Genomic DNA, 22,296 nt, shown 5'->3' on the forward strand with positions numbered 1-22,296 from the left:
CTGCTTGCTTGGATATATGAAGATGTGGCTATTGTATGGCTAGTTTTATTGAGCAGCTACTTTCCTTTGCTGAGAGCTACATCTAAACTCAATAGTACCTCTGAAGGCAGCTTAAAGATTACTGTTTCAGTTTTGTTATAATTACATTGTTTGAACTCTTTGGAACCTGCAGCACCTTCACGAGTTGACCATGTGATGCTGGGACCCAACTGGCTCACCAGATGGTTTACTTCCACACTGTTGCTTGGAAACCGCAGCAGGGACACTTGTCAGCCTCGTGCAGCTGTCGCTGTGCCAGCACTTTTGCTACTGTCCTTGTGACATGTGGAGGCCCCGCAGCAGCCCACACAGCATTTGAAAGACCTGCGAAGGCAACGATGGGTAACCTGCTCTGCTGTGTCTGCAGGGACCACAAGTCAGGGGTAGATGATGGTGGCAGCACAGGTGGAAGGTATGGTTTCCACCGAAGACAGAGTTCTCGTTCGCTTCCTGTTGAGGCTCATGATGGCACAAGTGAGCGGCGCCGATCCAGCTCTGCTTTCAGCTGGCATGGCACGAGAGGCTCCCTTAGTGCACCTGCAACAAGCTATGTGGAACATCTCATCCTTGAAACCCTGTCTATCATCCGGACCTTGGTTGACAAGTAAGCACTGAGGCCTTTTATGTTTTACACAGCGTCCCTTTAAAATATCGGTTTGAAGAGTTCTCATTGAATATTGTTGTGGGAACACTCACAGCATAAAGGCTCGTGAACATCTGCTTCAACTTTATCTAATCTTCTCTTATTTGAGTGTTTCTTCTATGGTGCTTGTGACTTTTGGGAACTGTGTCATAGTGATCTTGCTTCTCATGGTTCTAGTTTTCTTTATGTGGAAATAATTCACTGCAGGATATATTGAATGGTTTGTGTACAATATTCACAGTGAACAGGAGCCTCCACCATTCATGATCAAGCTGCACCTGATAGCTGACAAAGAATCTGGTTGGCTTTTGGTTGTCCGATCCATGGTGAATGCCATTCCTATGGATGACCCCCTGGGCCCTGCTGTCATTACTCTCATCCTTGATGATTGTCCTCTACCAACTAAGGTGTGTGACAATGGCCTGTATGGATGTACAGAGGCAGCCACTGATAATGCCAAGACAAGCACTATGGCTGACATGTTACTTTAATGTGTAAAGGCATCAGATTTAGTTTGGGTCATGTTCGAGCTTTCAGGCCTGAAAGAAGTGATTCTTCACTGTAAAAGTGCCAACCTTAGTCATTTTACTCATCTGCATTTTATTTCATAAAGTGTTCATTTTAATGTATGCTGTGATATGTCAGAGTGTAGCTTATTGACCTTTTCAGTGAAAAATGATGGATGAAGTTGTCAGAATGTCTGTGAATATTTATTTCTCAAGGTTGGAACAAATGCTAAAGAAAGAAAGTGTAGCCAAGGAGAAAATATTGCATGGTAGACCATATGGAACAAGGATTATTTAGAAGCCTCTCCCTCTTGTGTCTCAGTAAAGTCATGGCACAGGTAATGACATTGAGGTGCCATACATTGCATGCAGCTACAAACTCTGCAGCACAGGTGGAGGCATGCGTGCCAGTTCTAGGCTGGTTGTGACTCAGTGCCTCTTGAGTCCCGTGGAATGCCCCAAGCCCAGGCTTTTTTGCCATCTCCACAGAGTTTAGCATAATAATGAAGTAAATGAATCAGTTATAGAGCTACTAAAGTGACAAGATTTCCTTGCTTTAAATACAAAAACTAGAGCTCATCCTGGCCTGGATAAAATTTATAACCATATTCACTCATGTAAAGCTGAACTTTCGAAAATAATTTTTACAGGTTGTAGACCTTGTGCAAATAAATAATGTTGTTGTTGTTGTTGTTGTTGTTGTTGTTGTTGTTGTTCAATATATAGCATACATCTTGAAGTTCACATTACAGGACATGCCTGTCAGGCATTTAATTCAGATTTCATCTGTGTTTCTAGGTTACGTGACTTTGTTGCCCAAATTGTAATATTGTTATTTTTATTGCTAAGAAACTATAAGGTAAATATAGGAATCGTCAGTGTTACCGAAGGACAGTATCCCTACATTGCCACTTATACCAATTTATACAATGCTACTTAGTACCATTGCTGCCTGTTCTGCATGTGTGAACATATCGTTGACGGCAAGTGGCTCAAACTATTTACTCGAAAACTTAGGCTCAGTGCTAATGTAATGCACTAGTTAGCATGCATTTGTCATTGGTAATGAGGAGAATGTACATCTGTGCAGGTCATATCTACAAGCTTAGGCACGTAACGGTTTGTTCATTTTGTTCTTGACAAGAAGGATGACACCTCCTAGGAGAAGGTCATTACTTTCTCCTTGAAGGCTGGCTGCATATTGGCTGCTTGGCTGCTGTAGTTCAGCTTATTTATGCCCCATCCTGGGATCGTAGGAGTTGAGAGTATATGCCTCTGGAAAGTCATGGTGACAGGTTACACTATTGCAGACACTTGTGCATGAAAAAGCCACGAAAGTTGTGCGCATCATCTGAGTAGTGTTGCCATTTTAACAATTTTGTCATATTTAGCAAAAATATTTTTTTATTTAGCGACCAGTGACTTTCTTTAGCAACAGTCTGAGCAATTTGGCAACGTTTTAATGACTAAAAAAGTTCCTTTGGAAACGGCGGTATAGGTCAGACGTCATTATTCAAGAGCTGAAAGTAGGCGGCCAATACTGGCTGTATGATACATGGGCTTTGTGACTACACTGAAGCAACTGCCCTCTGCACCCATGGAGGCCATATGGTGTGGTATATTGTTCCACAAGAATCGGGCTTTGTGCTTGCAAAATGGGCATTTTTTTTTGTTTTTTTTTTTTGCAAAACCTATTTGCATAAGTCTCCTGAGCAGTTCCTGGAATTTCACTAAATATGTTCCATTGGTGGACGTTAGCAAGCATATGAGTAAATTAATGTACCATTTGTAATAAATTGGCGGGATATGGAATGTTGTAGGTGCATTGTAATACGGCAAATCAACTGTACAAAGGAATACATGTTGTAATGGCTGCACATGTTACGCGAAGCTCACGTGCATTTGAATACACCGTTTACGTTTCTGGTGGCTTTCAAGGAAATTAATAGTGCACAAAGCTTTCAAGTGCAACAAGAGGTGGCAACACAGTATTTGTCCTGTGTAAAGGCCATAATAACAACATGAACAAGCGCATGCCACAGAATTTAGTTCTCCTCTTGCGAGCGTCTAATCTAGAAAATTTGCTGGCAGTACTGGACCAAGTGTATCATTATGCTAAAAAACTCAGATTACCTGTGTTATTTTCAATTGCACTGGATTTGTAATCTTACAGTCTGAAGATAAACATGAAAGTTTGTTTGTCATCATTTGTTGTTTTGTAGACATATTAGTAATTATTAAGGGAAAATGAGACATCCACTCAAACATCGCTAACTGCTACAAAGGAAACCCAAACAGGTTCCTCGAAAGAAAAGCCTCTCAGTTGAAGAAAAATTCGTCCTGGTCCGGGACTCGAACCCGGGACCACCGCCTTACACCCATTACTATTACGTCAAACATATTAATAATGTTAAAGGGCCCCCCACCAGGCCACACAACAAATTTTGATTATATGCTGGAAGTTGTTACGTGCCCTCTAGGAAGTATTCTACCGCAAATATTTTTTCAAATTGGTTCCACAATTGAAGATAAAGATATTTGAAGTGCTGCTAACCAACGATTTCAGGAGGCGAGCTTTACTGCCAACATAGACACTCTCTTCACTTGTCCCTGTTTAGCCTCTGAAAGCAAAATTCCTTCCTTTCGTTCTCCCATACTGGAGCTAGAGGAATGCGTTACGCATATGTCATGGGCCCCGCCTTCCTTTTCGTTTCTCTCTCTTGCATTTTTGCTGTGGGGAACACTTTCGGCAACAGTCTCGTGCGTGAGCTGTGGCGTTTGTCTCGTTTTGCACACTGCATGTTTTTTTGCGCTCTGCACAAGAGCACCTGACTAGCAGTGTAAGTCAGGGTCACACAAGCACTGAGACAGGTGCAAGCAGATCAAAGAGCACACTCACGCACTGAAATCCGGTAAAAAATGGCCGATAGTTTTGTTTCTTGCATGCACGACTGCACAGTGTGGGAACATGCAGACGAAATGGAAGTACGCCCATCTTGCTACGGCACGGAGTAAAACTGGGACTCTCAGACATTCAGTTTGTAGGTTTTATTATTTCTATAAACATTAGATCATCTAGTGAAGCAACAGATCAAACAAATAACTGCTGTAGCCTTTAACAGTTCTCGAAGTCACTTGTCGCAGTGAGTGACGTTTCGGCAATGTGAATTACATAGGTGCACTTGTGCATCTGGCCTCAACTCTCCAGCTGGGAGCGCGGCTGCCTTGAGATGAAGGGCGCGTGGCATTTGGTTTGAAATTTCAGCTGGTTTCACAACGCGCAGCGGTGTAATACTTTGCAGACCCGATCATCGGCATGCATTGTTTACACTGTGCTTGTCTGTTTAAAATGGCCAAACCTGGTGAGGGGCCCTTTAAAGCCCTCTTCACCCTGCTGTTCAATGTTTATTTGTCACCTACACAGACACTGGATGAACATAAAATGTTTTGGTAATGTGTTAAAGTAATAAAACGATGAACACCGACCAAAAGAAGTAATAAAAAGGATTAAATCTAAAAGACGTTTCGGCTTCCCTATGGAAGCCTTGTTCACAATGGCATAAAGGAAAGTTCACGGAAGCTTATGTATACTTCACAATGTGACGTAAGCAGCGCGTGTATGATGGAGGGAGGGGTCCCCTCATTTTGATTGAGTGTGTGACATGTTTTTTGTATCTCAAGCGATTCCAGATACAGCCGCAATTTCAGGTTTCTTTTTTGGCTGATAATGCTCGAGTGATCCCAGTCAATCTTGTGGCCCGTTGCATCCGTGTTCTCGACAAGGGCATTCGAAACTGTGCGTTTCTTTTCAACATCTTTCTGATGCTGCCTCAGTCTCTGTTTGAAGTTGTCCGATTCATCGATGTATGCGTAGTCGCAATCTGCGCAGGGTATCTTATAGATGTGTTGCACCATCTTCGCTTATTTTATAGTGTTCCAAATCACCTATGTTATTTAAATGTCCCTCGACAGTTTTACCGACAACTTTAGCAACATTGCAACAGTATTCAGCTAAATTTTGGCGACTTCCTTTTCTTTGTTTATTGACATGCTTGAAAAAAATTTAGCAGCACTGTATCTGAGAAGCCCTGAAACTAGTGGAAATCTATGAAAAAGCACGAGAAAGCTTGTGCGACAGGAAGCTGCTGTCATAAGAAGCCAATAAACGAAGACAACATAGGGAAAATTACTTGTACTTACTAAATGAATTAAAGAAATTATAAATTAATGGAAATGAAAATGGATGAGAAAAACAACTGGCTGTAGGTGGAGAACAACCACAGGTCTTCACATTACGCGTGAGATGATCTTACCAGTTAAGCTACCGCGGCGCCATTTTTCCATCCATTTTCTGGGGTATTTATGTTTTAGTTAGAACTGACCCTGGTAGTGTTAGCCAGCACTACCACCCACCACTCACAAACCTTGGCAGCAGATGTGCAACATCCTTTCTGCTGCAGGCGTCATGAGTACGTGATCTTTTTGGGTGAAGGCATCTGGCCAATAAGCCCATACATGCTACCTGAAAGCATCAATATTGCCGTATTCGAGACCCTCCTTATATAGTGAAGGAAAAAGAAAGGGAACCGAGGTTTTTATTAATCATATTATAAGACGGCAACAAACAATGACACCAAGGGCAACATAGGGGAAATTACTTGTACTTACTGAATGAATTAAAGAAATTATAAATTAAAGGAAATGAAAATAGAAGGAAAAACAACTGGCCGCAGGTGGGGAATGATCCCACATCTTCGCATTATGCATGCGATGCTCTTACCAACTGAGCTACCACGGCACCATATACAGTGCATGGGCGCATGGTACGGCACATGTTGGAGAGCAGTGCTGTTTCCTCAAGGATTGCTGCTGGTAGCTTGTTTCACAGGCATTGCACTACATAATTAGTTTCTTGCAATGACTGTTTCTGAGGCTGAAGCTGAACTTTCCTAAATTTTCAGTGCTCCTTCCATACATAGAAGAATGGAATGCACCTGAAGTGCCTTCTCTAGTGCTCTCAGGCCTTACCTTTTCTCCTGCGTTGCATGACACTATTGGGCTGCCCGCTGGCATGAATGGAAAGCTTTCTCACCCAAATGGTGCTTTCTCTGTAGTCTCTGCCTTTAAGAAAATAATAGTTGGTATGGTCTTGACTTTAATATTTGTAAGTTGGGTATGATAGCATAAAATAGTAGTCATTTATTAGAAAGCATAAAATTGAAATAGGATATTTTGATGATCCCACTGCATGCCATTTTATCTGAATGTGTCTGGCAGTTTGCCACATTAAAGATGCAATAAGGTAGAAGAGCATATGAGAGCTGCTGCTTGCAGTAAGCAGAATATCTAATAACCTGTGTTATGAAAATGTTGCTAGAGACTGAGTACTGTTCCTAAGGTCTTGAATGAATGAATGAATGAATTAATTAATTAATTAAGCTTTATCTCCCATTTGAACAATGGTGGAGGGTGTGGAAAAGCCTCGAAGAGGTGGCTTGTGTGTTCTATTTCATTCACTAATTTCTTGCAGTAGAAGACATTTTAGGGCTAATTGGTTCATAGCTTTCAAAAGATGTAGTGCCAACAGAGACAGCACACTAATGAAGAAAGAACAATGACTGGACAAGCGCCTTGTCCTGTCATTGTTCTTTCTTCATTAGCGTGCTGTCTCTGTTGGCACTCAATCTTTTGAAAACTAATCTCTTGAAGTGCCTAACCTGTGGACCTTGCATTTTTGTTGTAATGTTCTGTGCATCACTCCGTGTACATTTACTATAAACTATTCTGGCCAGCTTCACATATCATTGTCCTGACTTAGTTGCTTTATCTTTATTAATCAAGGAATCCGTGGGAAAGTTGTCACAAATGTTTCAACTCTCAAGAGAGCTGTCGCTGAGTGGCAGGAACAACCCAACCTGGCACCGAAACATTTGTGTTGTCCTCGGGTGTATTGCAGAGAAGCTTGCAGGTGAGATTTATTGTGCTGCCCAAAGTTGGTTTTTCTTGCGAAAATAATTTCTCTGCATTACTTAATAGCTTGTGGTGATTCTATGCTTTTCATTTCTTTGACAAATGCCAAGTCTAGGAGCCTAATGTATGGGGGCATTTTTTCAGCAAACTTTCTTTCTACGATTTACACCAGTTTGTGAGACAGATAATTTTTTTCGCTGAAGAAGCAGAACTTTCCTTTATAGGCCATTTATAATGTGTTATAATGAGCATAAAGAGCTGTACTAAACTAGTCCATCCTTTTTGCATGCCAAATTCGAAGGTAACATATAGGGAGTGAGTTCTACGGGTATTACTACCATTACAACTTGTGCACCATATTGTGGGCACTAATTTATCATCTTGCGAGAAAGATCGAAATAGTTGTACTGCATCAAAAGATTTTTTTAGACACCTTTGACTATTTAAATCTCAAGCCCAAGCTGTACATGTTCTTGCAGACAGTTTTAGGATCATAAGCTGGATCCTACTACAGTAATCTATCAATAAGCTGAACTCTGTTAAGCTGAACTTGCAAATATGCAAAATCCTTCCGAAGCTTTTGATTTGTTATCCATAGGCGCAGTGTAGAAAAAAAAATTCTAGTGCGTACCATGAGCCACTGTAGTTTCGCATTTCAGTTATCCTGAACATCGTAATGACCGCCAACACCAGGACTGCCTCCAGTGTTGCAAATCAAAATAGCTGATGTTACATGAGAGCCTTGTGCTGGCTACACACAGTCAGGAGCAAAGTGCTAGTTCATGGAAACAAGGCAAAATTAAGGAAAACATTTTTTTCATTGCCATGAGGGCTGTGATACAAGGCATGTCCATGGTGCTGCAGGAGCAAGGAATGACGGGATAGAGAGACATGGAAACAAAGTCTTTCTTACCATTGGTAAACAAGTCAGGCAGCAACGGTCACTGGAGTCTGGAAGGGAAAGCATACGAGCCTTGTCGGGGCTATGCACAACTCTGCTGGTTTCAGCAACAGTGGATTCACAGTGTAGTGCAAGATCTCATTCATGTTGTGCAAGTTGCATTTAATTCATGTGTGGGTGTGATTGTAAGCAACTTGAACTTGCAGAGAAAGTTGCTGTATTGTTATAGTGCATGAGGCAACATTTTAAAAGTTTCATATAGCTCGCATATTTGATATCTTGAAAAGTGCTATGCCAGGTATCTTGGAAGAAAGAGAGGGGGTAATGAACACTTTCTATGATTGCAAGTTTGCTGCAAAATGGAGGATAATGTGCAGTGCGGCATTCAAAGATTTTGAAGACATCCTAATTGCATGGCTCCTCAACACTGTCTCCTTGAAGGCGAGGTAAATCAGCCAGAGTTTAAGCGTGAATATTTCGAGCAGCAACAGGTGGCTTGATCACTTCTGCAAAATACAGCTTAGTCTTGGCAAAACACGGGGAAGGCGGGAGATGGAAATTCAAGATGATGAGTGAAACAAGGTAAAAGCAGGAGCCATCGTTTCGACAGGTGGACTTTTCTTTTTCAAGGCAAGTCAAGACAAGCCTTGAGAAATACATGTCCACTTTTCGAAACGTTGGCTCCCGCTTTTACCTTGCGCTCGTTTTGCTCATAGTTTAGTCCTGTGGTTCGTTGCTGGCGAGATCACAACAAGACTTTCACTCACTCAGAGTGATCTGCATGCTGTTGTTAGTATTTTTTTTTTCTGGTAGAGTTTTTTATTTCCCCTAATAACAGCTACTCAAATAATCCACATGTTGTGGAATTATCATGTGAAACCGAACTTCAGATGATGAGTTCAACAACTTTCTGGGATACCTTCAGGTCTGGGTTAATGGGAGCCTAGTGTAGTCCATCCAGATCACAGGCGGTTTGCTTCCATTTGCCAAAAATGAGCCATGCTGGTCAACCAGTTTTATGTTACTCAGTTGAGGCATCAGAGGGAGTAGTTGCTCTCATTACCTATTTGGCTAAGAGTGGAGGCTTGAAAACAGCAGTGCCTGTGATAATTTGTGCTGCCATTTCCCAGTTTTAAGGGCTGTTGCTATTTCCCTGAACGTATGAACGTTTTCTGTGCATACATAACAAAGCCACACAAGGGAGACCACGACCTGATGTGAGGATTGCCCAACACTGCTGCACATAATGTCCTGCTTTGAAGGCTACAAAAGTAATTCTCGGATTGCTTGTGGCACACTGGTGCTATCACTTTGGGCATTTGGCAAATTATGCAGGGTTTAATTTTTAGGTTTCTATTTGTATGGTGTGCTTAGACATCGAGTATTTGCCATAGAGGGCTTTCATGTTTTTCTTTCTTTATGACCTTTTCTTTTCTTAAGTTTATTGGTGAATTCGAATTGCAAACCAGTTGCATAATCTATTTTCTTGCTGAGAATGATAAGGATAAAAATTTGAAGGGGGAAAAAATGACAACTCTGAAATGTGGTAAGTGCAAGACATGGATTACCACCATCCATAATTATATTTTCACATGTGTAAAAAAAGTGATTTCAGCTCTTAAGCACCACAAGACTGTCTAGAAATTGCGATCAGAGTTCACAATCTGTCCATGATAGGGAGGAGAGGAAGCTGCTGTATTATTCCTATGAATGAATTGGTGTGCCATAGGTAAAAAAGTTTACTGTTTCCAATACAGCCCAGATGCCACAGGAAGATATATTGTTTTCTGTGCATATATTACATTTTTGTGGAATTTGTGTACTTTAAAAATGATGGCAAGAAATTATGTGACTGTATGATGATTAATGTCATAGCGTCTGTTATTAAATAGTGCAGGGAAGCAAGAACTTGTCTGTCGCAACTGAAAAGGCACAATATAAATTAGGAACTGTTAGAAATATATTTAAGATATGTCAGGCCATGTGAAATCCAATCCAAAGGCCAGTTCAAACTGTTTTCTGAAGAAAACTAGTGGTCATCATTGAAGGGTGTAAAATATTTTCAGGTAGAACTTACAAGCTGGAAACTGTGACATTTGTGAAGTACACAGTCTCAACCCACCCCCTTTTTATGCATGCATACATGTGCACACACACACTTATGACATAAATGAAACTTCTGTTAAATTTGTGGAGCTAATCTAAATTAATTAAAACATAGGACGTTCATGCAATGCAAGAACAGCCTTTCAAACCAAGCAGCAGAGGAGCTTTTACTTGCTCTGTGTATATGTTCATGGCTATACTAAAATTTTTGAAGCCTTGGAAGTAGGCACAGCATTGCAAATATAATTCACTGCAAAAAGTCAGAGCTGCGCTAACTAGGCAGTAACATAATACTTGTTGACATTATCATTAAAAAATTGGAAGACGCTTAAGCTTCGACTTCAAGAGTGGAATACGACAGCGTTCCCGTCGACCCGCCAAGGTGTGTAAGACAACGCACTACGGTGCTGCGATCACTTACGAGGCGTCGAGCAAAGCAGTGTTCAGCGCGGCAACGAAACGTGCGCCTGAGCAAGCGGAACGAACCAAAGAACTCGGTGTCTCAGAGGGGAAAACGATCTACGCGAGCCAAACGTCATGATCAGCACGGACAGCCGGGCCGCGATGCGCCTCGCACCGGTCCCCACACAGCCCCAATGCGCGCGTGGCGCGCCACCTGTCGGGGCAGCGCCGTACATTGCGAGGAGGGGTCTTCTGTGTTTCCCGCAAGATGGCTCTGCGTGTGCGGAAAGTGCAGAAGAAATGTAGCGGAAATGTACTTCGCTACGTGTTTAACTGCGACTTCTGTAATTTACATGCTCATAATTACCGATATACACAGCAGTATAGCTTTCTACGGCACATTTCTAAGGCAACACCGCATTCACTAAAAGCACTTTTGTCCCACTTTGAACCATCGAACTCATGGCTGAGTGGTAGCGTCTCTGTCTCACACTCCGGAGACCCTAATTCAATTCCCACCCAGCCCATCTTGCAAGTTGTTTTTATTTATTAATTGCCTTCCAAGATTTTTCGCTCACGGCCAATGCCGCCGACACCGGCTTTTCTGCGACACGAGCTCCTTAACGCTGTCGCGTTAATACCATGGCTTATATGTAGCTGTTAACATTTGTAGTCACATGTCAGGCAGCACCCAACACATTCTACCTTGAACACACACACCTACACTTATTCTTTATTTTCAACTTGTTGGGGGTGGGGTTGATGGTAGTGGCACCTGTTGAAAAATTTTTCAACACCTGATTATTGCACTTTGTGCATCTCTACATAGTTTCCAGTGGCAGAGTTGGCTATGTGACACATTATGCAGCATGACAGCCAAAACATGATGTTTACCCCACATACATATTATAAAGCAACTTGTGTGTGGTCTGTGAATGCAAATGTAACTGTGGTGCAGAGGAGGAGTACCCAATACCTCTGCTGTAAAATTTACTGCAAGGCCTGCAAGACAAATCCCTGCCTCCAACCTGAAGAATGCTTCGAGCAGTGGCACAAAATAGTTGGCTGTTCCTAATGAAATAAAGAAGTTATTATGCCTTCCTGCAAAGCAGTAGCACTTCTGTGTGGTTTCTGAAAGTTATTGGCCAGAGCAACTGCAAAGGAGGTTAAAGTTTATGATTGCATACGGTTGACACTGTATTGTGGCATGAGGTTTTTATTAGTTTGCTTTCACCATGCAGACACTTTAATGTGAAGTTCAGTCATTTATTTCTGGCATCTTTTTTTTTTCTTCCTTTAATTTCTTACTTTCTTGAATGCATAAACAGGACCAAGCAGTGTTGCACTTCTGACGGAAGATACACTTGAATACCTCATTGCAAATTTGGTGAGTGAATTGTGTTTAAGCTTTGTTTCCCTACATTTTCCCAATAAATTAAGAGAAAAAGGTAAGTAATCCAAGAGGATATTTTTAATCTAAAGTAACATAATGTGGAGACAGATACTCATAAAGGGAGACTATGAGTAGTACTGCCCCAGCCATTGATTTGTTAGGCCAAAGCGTAGATGTGACTCTAGTGGCAACATGCTACAGCATCTCTACTCTTTCTGCACCGTGCCCATTGGGCATTGTTAACCCATTAAAGATGGTTTGAAAAGCCCCTCTCGAGACTTTCCGCGCCGCTCATGGACACACTGCGCTATCGGACGTGAAGGAGGAGAACTATATTTTTGTTTGCTAAGCAGTTCGCTTTTTCCTTGCCAGGCATTAAATTTTTTAATGCACTCCGAAGTTTTGCAACCGTCGCAGTAGAAAGCAAAAATGGGCGTCTTTGGGAGCGGCGTGCGTGCTTTGAAAGATCACAGATCTTGTGATTCCGCTGCGTCTGCTGCTGATTTTATTAATGGAACGAGCAGCAGCGAGTCAGAAGATGCTGCCTTTTCTTCATACTTTCACTCTGAGAGCGACGACAATGCAAGCCAGCCCGGAACATCGGTGGCCACAGCCCGGCTTGCCAAACTATAGTGCTTGCACTTAAATTTTTGTAGTGGGATACCTGTTCAATGAAAAATTTCGATTGTTGGGGGAGGTAGTGGCTATTAGACGGCAATACATTTTGTGTATCTCATAATTTTTGTTACATTTATTTCTTAGTAGATACAAGCATGTCTTTAAAAATTTTGTTCAATTTTATCTCACAATCTTGATTCTGGCAATTTGTATCATTTTTTATGACATACATGGCGTAAATAAAACTTTTACCCGGGAAAAATGCATTCATTCTAATTTTTTTTAAAATGTAATACACAAAATATTTAGTGCACTAATTCATCCAGAAAAAAAAATCTGGCATAACCTACAAAAAACGCCTATTTTCCACGTGGTAGGGAAAGAGTTAATGACGACTGACATCCATTGCTTGCCGTCATATTATGATACGTTCGGTTGGTCGTTTTTGAGTAGTCCAGCGTGCTCTGGAGACACACGTTACATTCAGCTCTGTCCAAAATCAAGTGCTTGGAACACATTCGGCAAGTTCTTTCAGAAATTTACACTCCAGCTCAAAGCTCTTTGAGGCACTCTCAACTTCAACCTGGGAGCAAGACCAAGATCTGGTGGAGTTCCAGTCACGTGGTTCTGCTGTATGGCATCTGCCGCAGCGGTAGTGGGCAAGCACCTAGGCACCAAGTGCTGACATGCTTTCTCTTTTGGTGTCTAATTGCTTGGTGATGCTTGGTAATGCTTGGTAATGCTTGGTGATGTCTCAGCTCCCATGACAACACCAAGAGCAGTTTTTTTTTAATCTGGCATGGAGATTGATGTCCTGCAGTGGATGCAGATGTGGCATGCTATTTACTGTATTTAGTACGCTGCTTATGCATCATTCTTTAGATGCTCGGCAAACTAAAAATTAAAACTGTGCCACTTCTCTACTCTTTTAGTCCATTGTCTGTATGTGTGCTGTATTGGCGGCGAGGAGTCACGGAGTCGCCATCTGTCAGAAGCGCCTCCCTTGCGTAGTATGAGGGATCACGCGGCGCGCTCCTCATGGGTTTCGCTTACGGCGCTCAATAAAAATGCCATGCGGCAGCCCTCCTGGGCATTTATGTAGGTACTATGAAAACGAGGGAAGTTTTTGACTGTCAATATAATAATCTTGGGCAAACTGAAAGCACAGAATCGTTTCCAGACGCTATCTCTTTACCGAATGCGTACAGTGAACGCCACTGCGCGCGGTCGCCGCGATTGAGTCTCCCGAACCGGCTTCTTGCGTGAAAGGTAGCCAAATGCTGAGAGTAAACAATGTGAAATATGTTGTTAGAGTGGGCTGTCTGTATAACCAAATGGGGCATAACAGAATGGAGCCTCAATCCAGCGATCGCAAGGGTTCGCAGCGACCGACTGCGCGTCTGCATGCATGTCCGCGCACAATGTTTTGCTTTCGCTGTGAGCGCGTCTTCGCACCATGCCGTGAGCTTTAGGCCGCAGCATATGAGCATTTGACAGTACACTAGCAACCATTGTTGCGTGGACGCTATCAGAACTGTTCAAAAATAATTCCGTTATAGAGACTTCGGCGCCTAGCTACGGCGACTTTGATTTGCCGTCACGACGATTCAATCTTTTTTTGTCTTCTAAATTCTTGGACATTTCAATATTATTTCTAAAGTTGGGTCGCACTGTATGTTTATTGGTCTTCTCAGCGCGCGATTTCCCTCTGCTTGTTTTTCGTAATCCAGTACATTAATTCATAACACAAACATGACCATATGCTGTGCCTTTGTTTAATGTGCATCTTACCGCTCCCTTTCCGTTCCAGTGAACTTGCCAGTATCTAGCATCAACAAGTTCATAGACCAAACCGTCATGACATCAGCCAGGCAGTGGGTGCGGGCGAGCTTCTCGGTGTGCGTTTTCTGCTACTCACCGAACATCACGCAGTCCCGGCGCTGTAGCAGAAATCTTCCTCACGTCTGTGCTTGTTGCATACCCGAGTTGTAGCCGATGGCTGTCTGCCGGTTCTAAGTTTCGCCAGCCAAGCTTCACGCAGCTTCTTGCCCTGCGGCTACGTGTGAATAAGGCTGACACCGGGCTCCGTTGCGTACGTCCGGCACTGCGGCACCAAGCAGTAGCCTACCATGCTGCACGCCTCCAAAGGCAGCCACTACCTATTATAGTATTTATAAATGTTGTCAAGCAGACACCCAAGGTGGTAAAGCCTCACCACTTAATCAGAACCGCGGCGCAGGTGGGACTTTAAACTTTCGTTTTCAACTCGCTTTGGCGCTTCCGAAGCAGCCGACGCGGTCGCTGTGTCCACGTGATCCCTCATGCCACATCACGCCGATGGTGGCGCTAGCTTTTCCAGTGGTGGAGCTCGCCGCCAATACCACACATGGTCTTATCAAACCAAGTAGCCACATTTTGGAAAAAAACATTATTTGGTGATTCTCCTCTAAAGAGTGGTTATAAGAGCCCTTCAAGTGTGCTAAGCAATGAAGAGGTTAAAGTGTAAATTTTTTATTGACCTTTTATGCAAAAAGTCAATACGACACAATTTGGTACTAATGTAGTAAAATAAGCAAGTTATGCATTTAACTGGGATGTTTGCCATTTGATTAATGTAATCCATGTTATTGTCAAAAGATTAAACAAAAAGATGTCTGCCATTTTGGCCATTTCAAATGAAGCATCACAATATTTATTATTTGGTTTCCGTGATAACAGTTCACTACACAGCTTGATCTGTAAGGAAAAAAAATATAAAGTTTTACTGAAAAATGTTTATTTGTGAAGAAGTTATCAGTGTCCATGTAACAAAAAAATTGCAGAAAGCCTCCGAGTTTCTGCTCCATATGTTATCACAGGTAGAATGCGATAATTGTACAGTTTTCAATGACAGTGGTAAGTGCTCTGTCAGGATTTGGTAATGCCTTCCGTATGCATTCCAACCCATTTTTATTCTATAAATTTCCTTCTCATGATTAGGGTCCCCTATGAGTAATTAACCTAGATAAAACTCCTGCGGATTCTAAAGACTGACTGGCGATCATGAATTTTTGTTTCCTTGCCAGGCTATTGAACATTATCTTTGTCGTTTGTATATTAATCTTGAACCCTGCTCTTACACTTTCTCTGTGAAGGTCCTCAATCATTTGTTGCAATTCATCCCCTGTGTTGCTGGACATGACAGTGTCATCTGTAAACCAAAGGTTGCTGAGATATTTGCCGTTGATTCTCATTCCTAAGCCTTCCCAGTCTAATAGCTTGAATACGTCTTCTAAGCATGCTGTGAATAGCAGTGGAGAGATTGCGTCTCTTTGCCTGACCCTTTGCTTCATAGGCAAGACCCAAGATAGCTGTGGAATCTTTGAAGATATTTCCCAAGATATTCGCATATGCATCCTCTACTCCTTGATTACGGAATACCTCCATGACTGCTGGTATTTTTACTGAATGAAATGCCTTTTCATAATCTATGAAAGCCATATAGAGAGATTGGTTGTACACCGCATATTTCTCAGTTACCTGATTGATGACATGGATGTGATCCATTGTAGAATATCCCTTCTTGAAGCTAGCCTGTTCTCTTGGTTGATTGAAGTCAAATGTTGCCTTTATTCTATTGGAAATTATCTTGGTGAATATTTTATACAATACTGAAAGCAAGTTAATGGGTCTATAATTCTTCAATTCTTTAATGTCTCTCTTATGGATTAGTGTAATGTTGGCATTCTTCCAGCACTCTGGAACATTTGAAGTCGTGAGGCATTGTGAATAAAGGGTGGCAAGCCTTTCAAGCAGAATATCTCCTCCATCTTTGATTAAATCGACGGTTATTTCATCTTCTCCTGCCACTTTTCCCCGGGACATGTCTTCGGTAATCTTTGGTGTTATTCGGTAATCACACTATGTGGCTTCAATTCCTCAAATATGTGTTAAATCATGAACTATATGATCTTTTAACATGGCTAGTGCAAAACGCATTCGAAGTGAAGCACAGATTCATGGCGTAAGGTGTACATTACCACCACCACGGAGGTGGTGGTAACATAGTATGTCAAATTGGTTATGTGCAAGTCTGTCAGTCCAGTGCACTGCTTGTAGGCCCCTCTGCGAATCTTGCGAAAAGCAGCACATATTAGGCACTCAAAGGAATGATAGGTGAGAGGAGGTGAGAGGGGCACTACGCATTCTGAAAGATTCCTTATTGTATGCAGGGAAGGAGTGTGAAGGACGAAAGAATGGCTGATATGGTGCTGTGGGCTTGCATCCTTCTGTGACATTGTCATGGTGCAGCTTGCTGCCACTGCACCAGGCCGATTGTTGTGTGCATCAGCAGTCTGTTATGTAATTAGGAGTCCTGCTCAAAAGATCGTATGCCGCAAAGACATGATTCACTTACATGTGTGTTGAACTGGTCACATTAAAATAAATAATTAATCAGTTGTTATGGGTTCAAAGAATTGAGGCCCTATACCATGATTTTGGAGTTAGCAGCTATCTAATAAAGTACTTTTAAAGTGTTAAATATTGATGGTATTGTTACCTGCAGGAAAGGTGCTCTTATTGGTTCACAGTGGATATTGTCATTAGTGAGTGAAATGCAATCCATGCATTGAAAGCAATGAGTGTTTCTCTACAATGTTATCAAATAATGGAATCGGTGCTTACACAAGAGACCAAGAGGTGTCCTTTTCAAGACGATGCAAAATTTGGCTGGCTGGTAAATGACTCCCATATAACAAATAGGAACCACATAACCACATGACTACTGGATTTTGGAAGAACGAGGAGTATTGAAAAGAAACCCTATGTTTTATTGCCAAAGGTTGCTTGTGTAGGCTTGAAAATACCAAGAAACCTAAAGCAAGCGTTTGACAGGTTGATTTCATTTTGATAGTATTGCAACACCATGCCTTCTTTCAGAAGTTACTTGTAAAGGTGTGATGAAGATATAAGAAATAAAAAGAAAAAATAGCCAGCATTAAACTGGCAGGCTTCATCTTGTTATAGTGTTTATATATGTCAATTTGTATCCGTCACCTGTGTAAGGCTAATGTCGATGTTGTCATGCTTTCTGGGTGCTTTCTGTTGATAACTAGCAGTTAGGCATTACACTTTGGAGTTCAAACTATGTTTCACTAATAATATTTCTAATAACTGGAGTAGGTGTTTCAGCTTTAATAGTGCCCTCAAAAATTTTAATAAATAAGGTTTCTGCTAGAGTGTGCAAAATTTGTATTGCTTTAAAGACTTCTTTAAACATTGATATGTTTTGAAAACAGCATCATTAGCATTGTTGTGTGTGTGTGTTCCTTTTTTTTCTCAATTATTTTGCAGGATCCCATCACATGCAACACACTTGTGATCTTGTTCTCACTTATTGCCTTGGAGAAATTTGCTCAAACAAGTGAGTTTTTTTGCAGCCTAGTTTAGATTTTTTTTTTTTTTTTGGCAGTGCTGTGATACAGAATTGAAAATTCACAACTGTGCTGTAGAAAGTATGCATAGTCCATAGTTCTCATGCATCTATTCTACTATGCGCTCTGTTCACTAGGCACGCTGTGCTGTGGCCTGCCCTTGCTTTAAAGGGGCCTCTGCAGCACTTCATCGAAGTTGCAAAAAACATTTTACTTGAAAGGACACAATTTTAGAAATATTTTGCAGCAAAAAGTATTTCAATGCATTCAGTAGAAGCAGAATTATCCATAATCATAGGGTCCCTTTGTCCCCTCTGCAGTGCTCCCGCTCCTTCATCGTTGGCTTTCACTGCAGAGGCTATGGTGGAGAGTGGCAGTGCCTTCAACGCTCTGCCCACTGAATGTAATGGTGGTGCTCCATATCAATTAGGATTTAGATGTTGACGTAGATATCTCTAGTTATGGTTTTGGCGCCTACAATGCACTAATAAACTCTGGCTAAAATATGGAGGTCGTCACCTAACCAGGCTTGCCGAAGCTGCCCGTCTACGATAAGGTACCTGGTGCAGTGCATTTTTTCCACTAATCTCCGTCTTCACAAGCAATAACTACACACAGATGTTGCACTTCTGTGTTTATTTTCAGCAAATGGCCACTAAGGCATGTCTCGCACAAATTACACAACTACAGAAACTACAAATGCCACGTTTGCACTGTACGTCTCATGGGCGCCAATGTGCGCACAAATTCTATACACAAAGCAAAAGATGCCCTTGAACGTGCAGATGCACACTGTGGTAGCAATCAGCAAAAGTTCAACGACGCCACAATCTTGCACTGTGGCGGAGGTGGCACAACTTGAGCAGACAACAGTCACCGAAAACCGTAAATACAAAATTGAATTTTTATGTAGACATTCTGAACGCAGTGATACTTCACAATTTTTTAATACATAAAGTATCATGAACATTGTTACTGTTAAACACTTTTGTGTCATTGATCAAGTTGATATTGCTTGTGACGTTTTCACACATCTAGCCAATAGTCGTATAAGGGCACCATGGTGTCATTTTGCTCAGTGTAGATGGCCAGTTTTTACAGAGGCATTGTGCATTTCCCGCTGCATGGAATTTAGCAATATTTGGCTCAGATGTTCACAGAAGCATTCTCCCATTTAGTTATTTACTATGCTTAACATGTGTTTCAGGGCCCCTTCAAATTTCTTTCATTTTTCTGACTTCATTAGCTGTGCACTCCTCCTAAAGCACTGAATGCTTAGAACACCTGCCATGTTAGCTTAGCTGCTATGGTGTTGTGCTGCTAAGCATGAGGGCGCGGAATCAAATCCCAGCCACACTAGCCACATTTCAGTGGGGGCGATATGCAAAGCCGCCCGTGTCCTGTGCCTTGGGGCCACATTAAAGATCCCCTGGTGGTCAAAACTAATCTGGAGTCCCCTGCTATGGCTTGCTTCATAATGAAATCGTGGATTAGGTACATAACATCCCAAAATTAAATTCAACTGAATGCTTATTTTTGGTGAAGTAAACATTAGGTCGATTCTATGAGTGACCAAGAAAGTACTGCATGTCCTCCTGAGAATTCAGAGCTTCTTCCACAAAGGCACCTGCCCTTCATCACTCTCTGTTCAAAAAGGATTTTCCTTTGTGCACTGATAAAGAAAGGCACTGTCATATCTCAGCTATAAAGAGCCAACAGTGCACTGTTGTCAGGTGTGTCCAGCCAGAAGGGGTTGGGAAAGGCAGCGAAGATACCAAGGAAACTTGCCACCATGCCCCAAGTATGGAGAATTGCTGCAGCAGAGAGTAGAGCTGATGACATGCTGGGACTTGCTGCTTGGACAAAGGGACAGTATGGGGAAGAGACCAGGGTGCTTACCGATGAGTGTGCATACAAACATGCATACAAATATGCTGGTGGCACTTTGAGGTTGGCTGTTCATCTAGAAAGCAGTGTGGTCTTTTCTCGGTGGCAGCATTTTGTAACACCTTGCCGCAGACAGGAAATGGGTGATGACGAGCTAGTGTCAAGTGAATACAGAACATGTAAGGGACGTAAGTAATGATGATTGGCTGATGTGTGTATGACCAAGTTCCTTTGAGGTGTGTTTACCACTGCACTGTTAGGTTGTAACTGACTGTAGCAGTAGTAAATGTGCAGCTAAATGCAAAACTCCAAGTTTCACTTAAGTGATGACATATGGTGGCAGGTTCAGTGCATTCCTGATGTGGTTTAGGGGGGGGGGGGGCGAAGCACTTCAAAAAACTTTATTTTTTAAACCATCTGAACAAAATTTGCACAGTTGATGTATTTTCACCAGCTGATCTCAAAAATGAAATAATCTTTTTTTTTCTATGATAAATATTTTTTGTGATATCCAAAATAGGATGTTCTTTGCTTAGGGCCTAATTGGTTAATTGAAAGCAATTTGCATGGCAACGTACGGCACACGAAATTGATTCTGAATGTTGATAGTGTGTTGTAAGCTATAAATCATTGTTTTAGGCCATTATGAAGCGAAGTTATAGGTTGTCAAACTAAGTCATAACAATGTCCAATGTGATATTTTTCTGTTATCAAAGTGGGCATTTTTTATGACTAAGTTTGACAACATATAACTTGGCTCAAAAAATGGCCTAAAACAATGATTTATAGCTTACGACAGACTGTGAACATTCAGAATCAATTCAGTGTGCTGTGCACTGCCTTGCAAGTCATTGTTAATTAACTCATTAGGCCCTAAACAAAGAACATCCTCTTTTGTATATCATAAAAAATATTTACCATAGGAAAAAAATAATTGCATTTCTGAAATCAGCTCCTAAAAATACATTAACTGTGCAAATTTCATTAAAATTGTTGAAGGAAAAAAGTAATTTAAAGTGCCTGGTCCCCCTTTCATACGAAGTCAACAAACACTGACACCAAAGACAACACAGGGGAAATTACTTGTGCTTAATAAATGAAATAAATAAACAATAAATAAATGGAAATGAAAGTGGATGAAAATACAACTTGCCACAGGTGGGAACCGAACCCACAAGCTTCGCATTTCGTGTACGATGCTCTACCAGTTGAGCTACCGCAGCGCCATTTCCCCATCCACTTTCTTGGGTATTTATGTTTCCTAGTAGAACCCTGGGAGTGTTAGCCAGCACCACCACTCACAGACCTTGGCGGCGGATATGGAAGATCCTTTATGCCGCAGGCGTCATGAGAACGTGATATTTTTGGGTGAAGGCAACCGGTCAATAAGCCCACACATGCTACCTGAAGGCATCAATGTTGCCGGATTCGAGACCCTCGTTATGTAATAAACGAGAAGAAAGGGGGTAAACCGAGGGGCCCGATTTTTATTAGTCATATCATACGAAGCCAACAAACACTGACACCAAGGACAACACAGGGGAAATTACTTGTGCTTAATAAATGAAATAAACAAACAATAAATAAATAGAAATGAAAGTGGATGAAAAAACAATTTGGCGCAGGCGGGGAACGATCCCACAACGTTTGCATTTTGCGTGCGATGCTCTACCAATTGAGCTACCGCGGCGCCGTTTCCCCATACACTTTCTTGGGTATTTATGTTTCCTAGTAGAACCCTGGGAGTGTTAGCCAGCACCACCACTCACAGACCTTGGCGGCGGATATGGAAGATCCTTTATGCCGCAGGCGTCACGAGAATGTGATCTTTTTGGGTGAAGGCAACCGGTCAATAAACCCACACATGCTATCAATACTTTGTTTAGCGCAAAACAACACGCACAAGAAAGACGACAGGACAAGGCGCCTTGTTACATAGCGCCTTGTCCTGTCGTCTTTCTTGTGTGTATTGTTTTGTGCTAAACAAAGTATTCATGGATTCGCACCAACTAGCCCACCAACGCATTGTGCCACACATGCTACCTGAAGGCATCGATGTTGCCGGATTCGAGATCCTCATTATGTAATAAACGAGAAGAAAGGGGGTTAACCAAGGGGCCCGATTTTTATTAGTCATATCATACGAAGCCAACAAACACTGACACCAAGGACAACATGGGGGAAATTACTTGTGCTTAATAAAGGAAATAAATAAACGATAAATAAATGGAAATGAAAGTGGATGAAAAAACAACTTGCCGCAGGTGGGAAATGATCCCACAACCTTCGCATTTCGTGTGCGATGCTCTACCAGTTGAGCTACCGCGGCGCCGTTTTTCCATCCACTTTCCTGGGTTTTTATGTTTCCTAGTAGAACCCTAGGAGTGTTAGCCAGCGCCACCACTCACAGACCTTGG

General features: G+C 41.9%; 1 protein-coding gene across 1 annotated transcript in view; it reads left to right on the forward strand.

Moving 5' to 3' along the window:
• Positions 1-22,296, forward strand: part of LOC142590822 (RING finger and SPRY domain-containing protein 1-like) — an 85,369-nt gene that overhangs the window by 3,460 nt on the left and 59,613 nt on the right. The window contains exons 2-6 of the mRNA XM_075703228.1: positions 173-643; positions 924-1,089; positions 7,030-7,156; positions 11,896-11,954; positions 17,913-17,982. Of these exons, the coding sequence (XP_075559343.1) occupies positions 222-643; positions 924-1,089; positions 7,030-7,156; positions 11,896-11,954; positions 17,913-17,982 (844 nt within the window). The 5' untranslated portion in view covers positions 173-221. The remainder of the gene's footprint in view (positions 1-172; positions 644-923; positions 1,090-7,029; positions 7,157-11,895; positions 11,955-17,912; positions 17,983-22,296) is intronic.

This window comes from Dermacentor variabilis, chromosome 1, assembly GCF_050947875.1.
Source record: "Dermacentor variabilis isolate Ectoservices chromosome 1, ASM5094787v1, whole genome shotgun sequence".
Lineage (NCBI taxonomy): Eukaryota > Metazoa > Arthropoda > Arachnida > Ixodida > Ixodidae > Dermacentor > Dermacentor variabilis.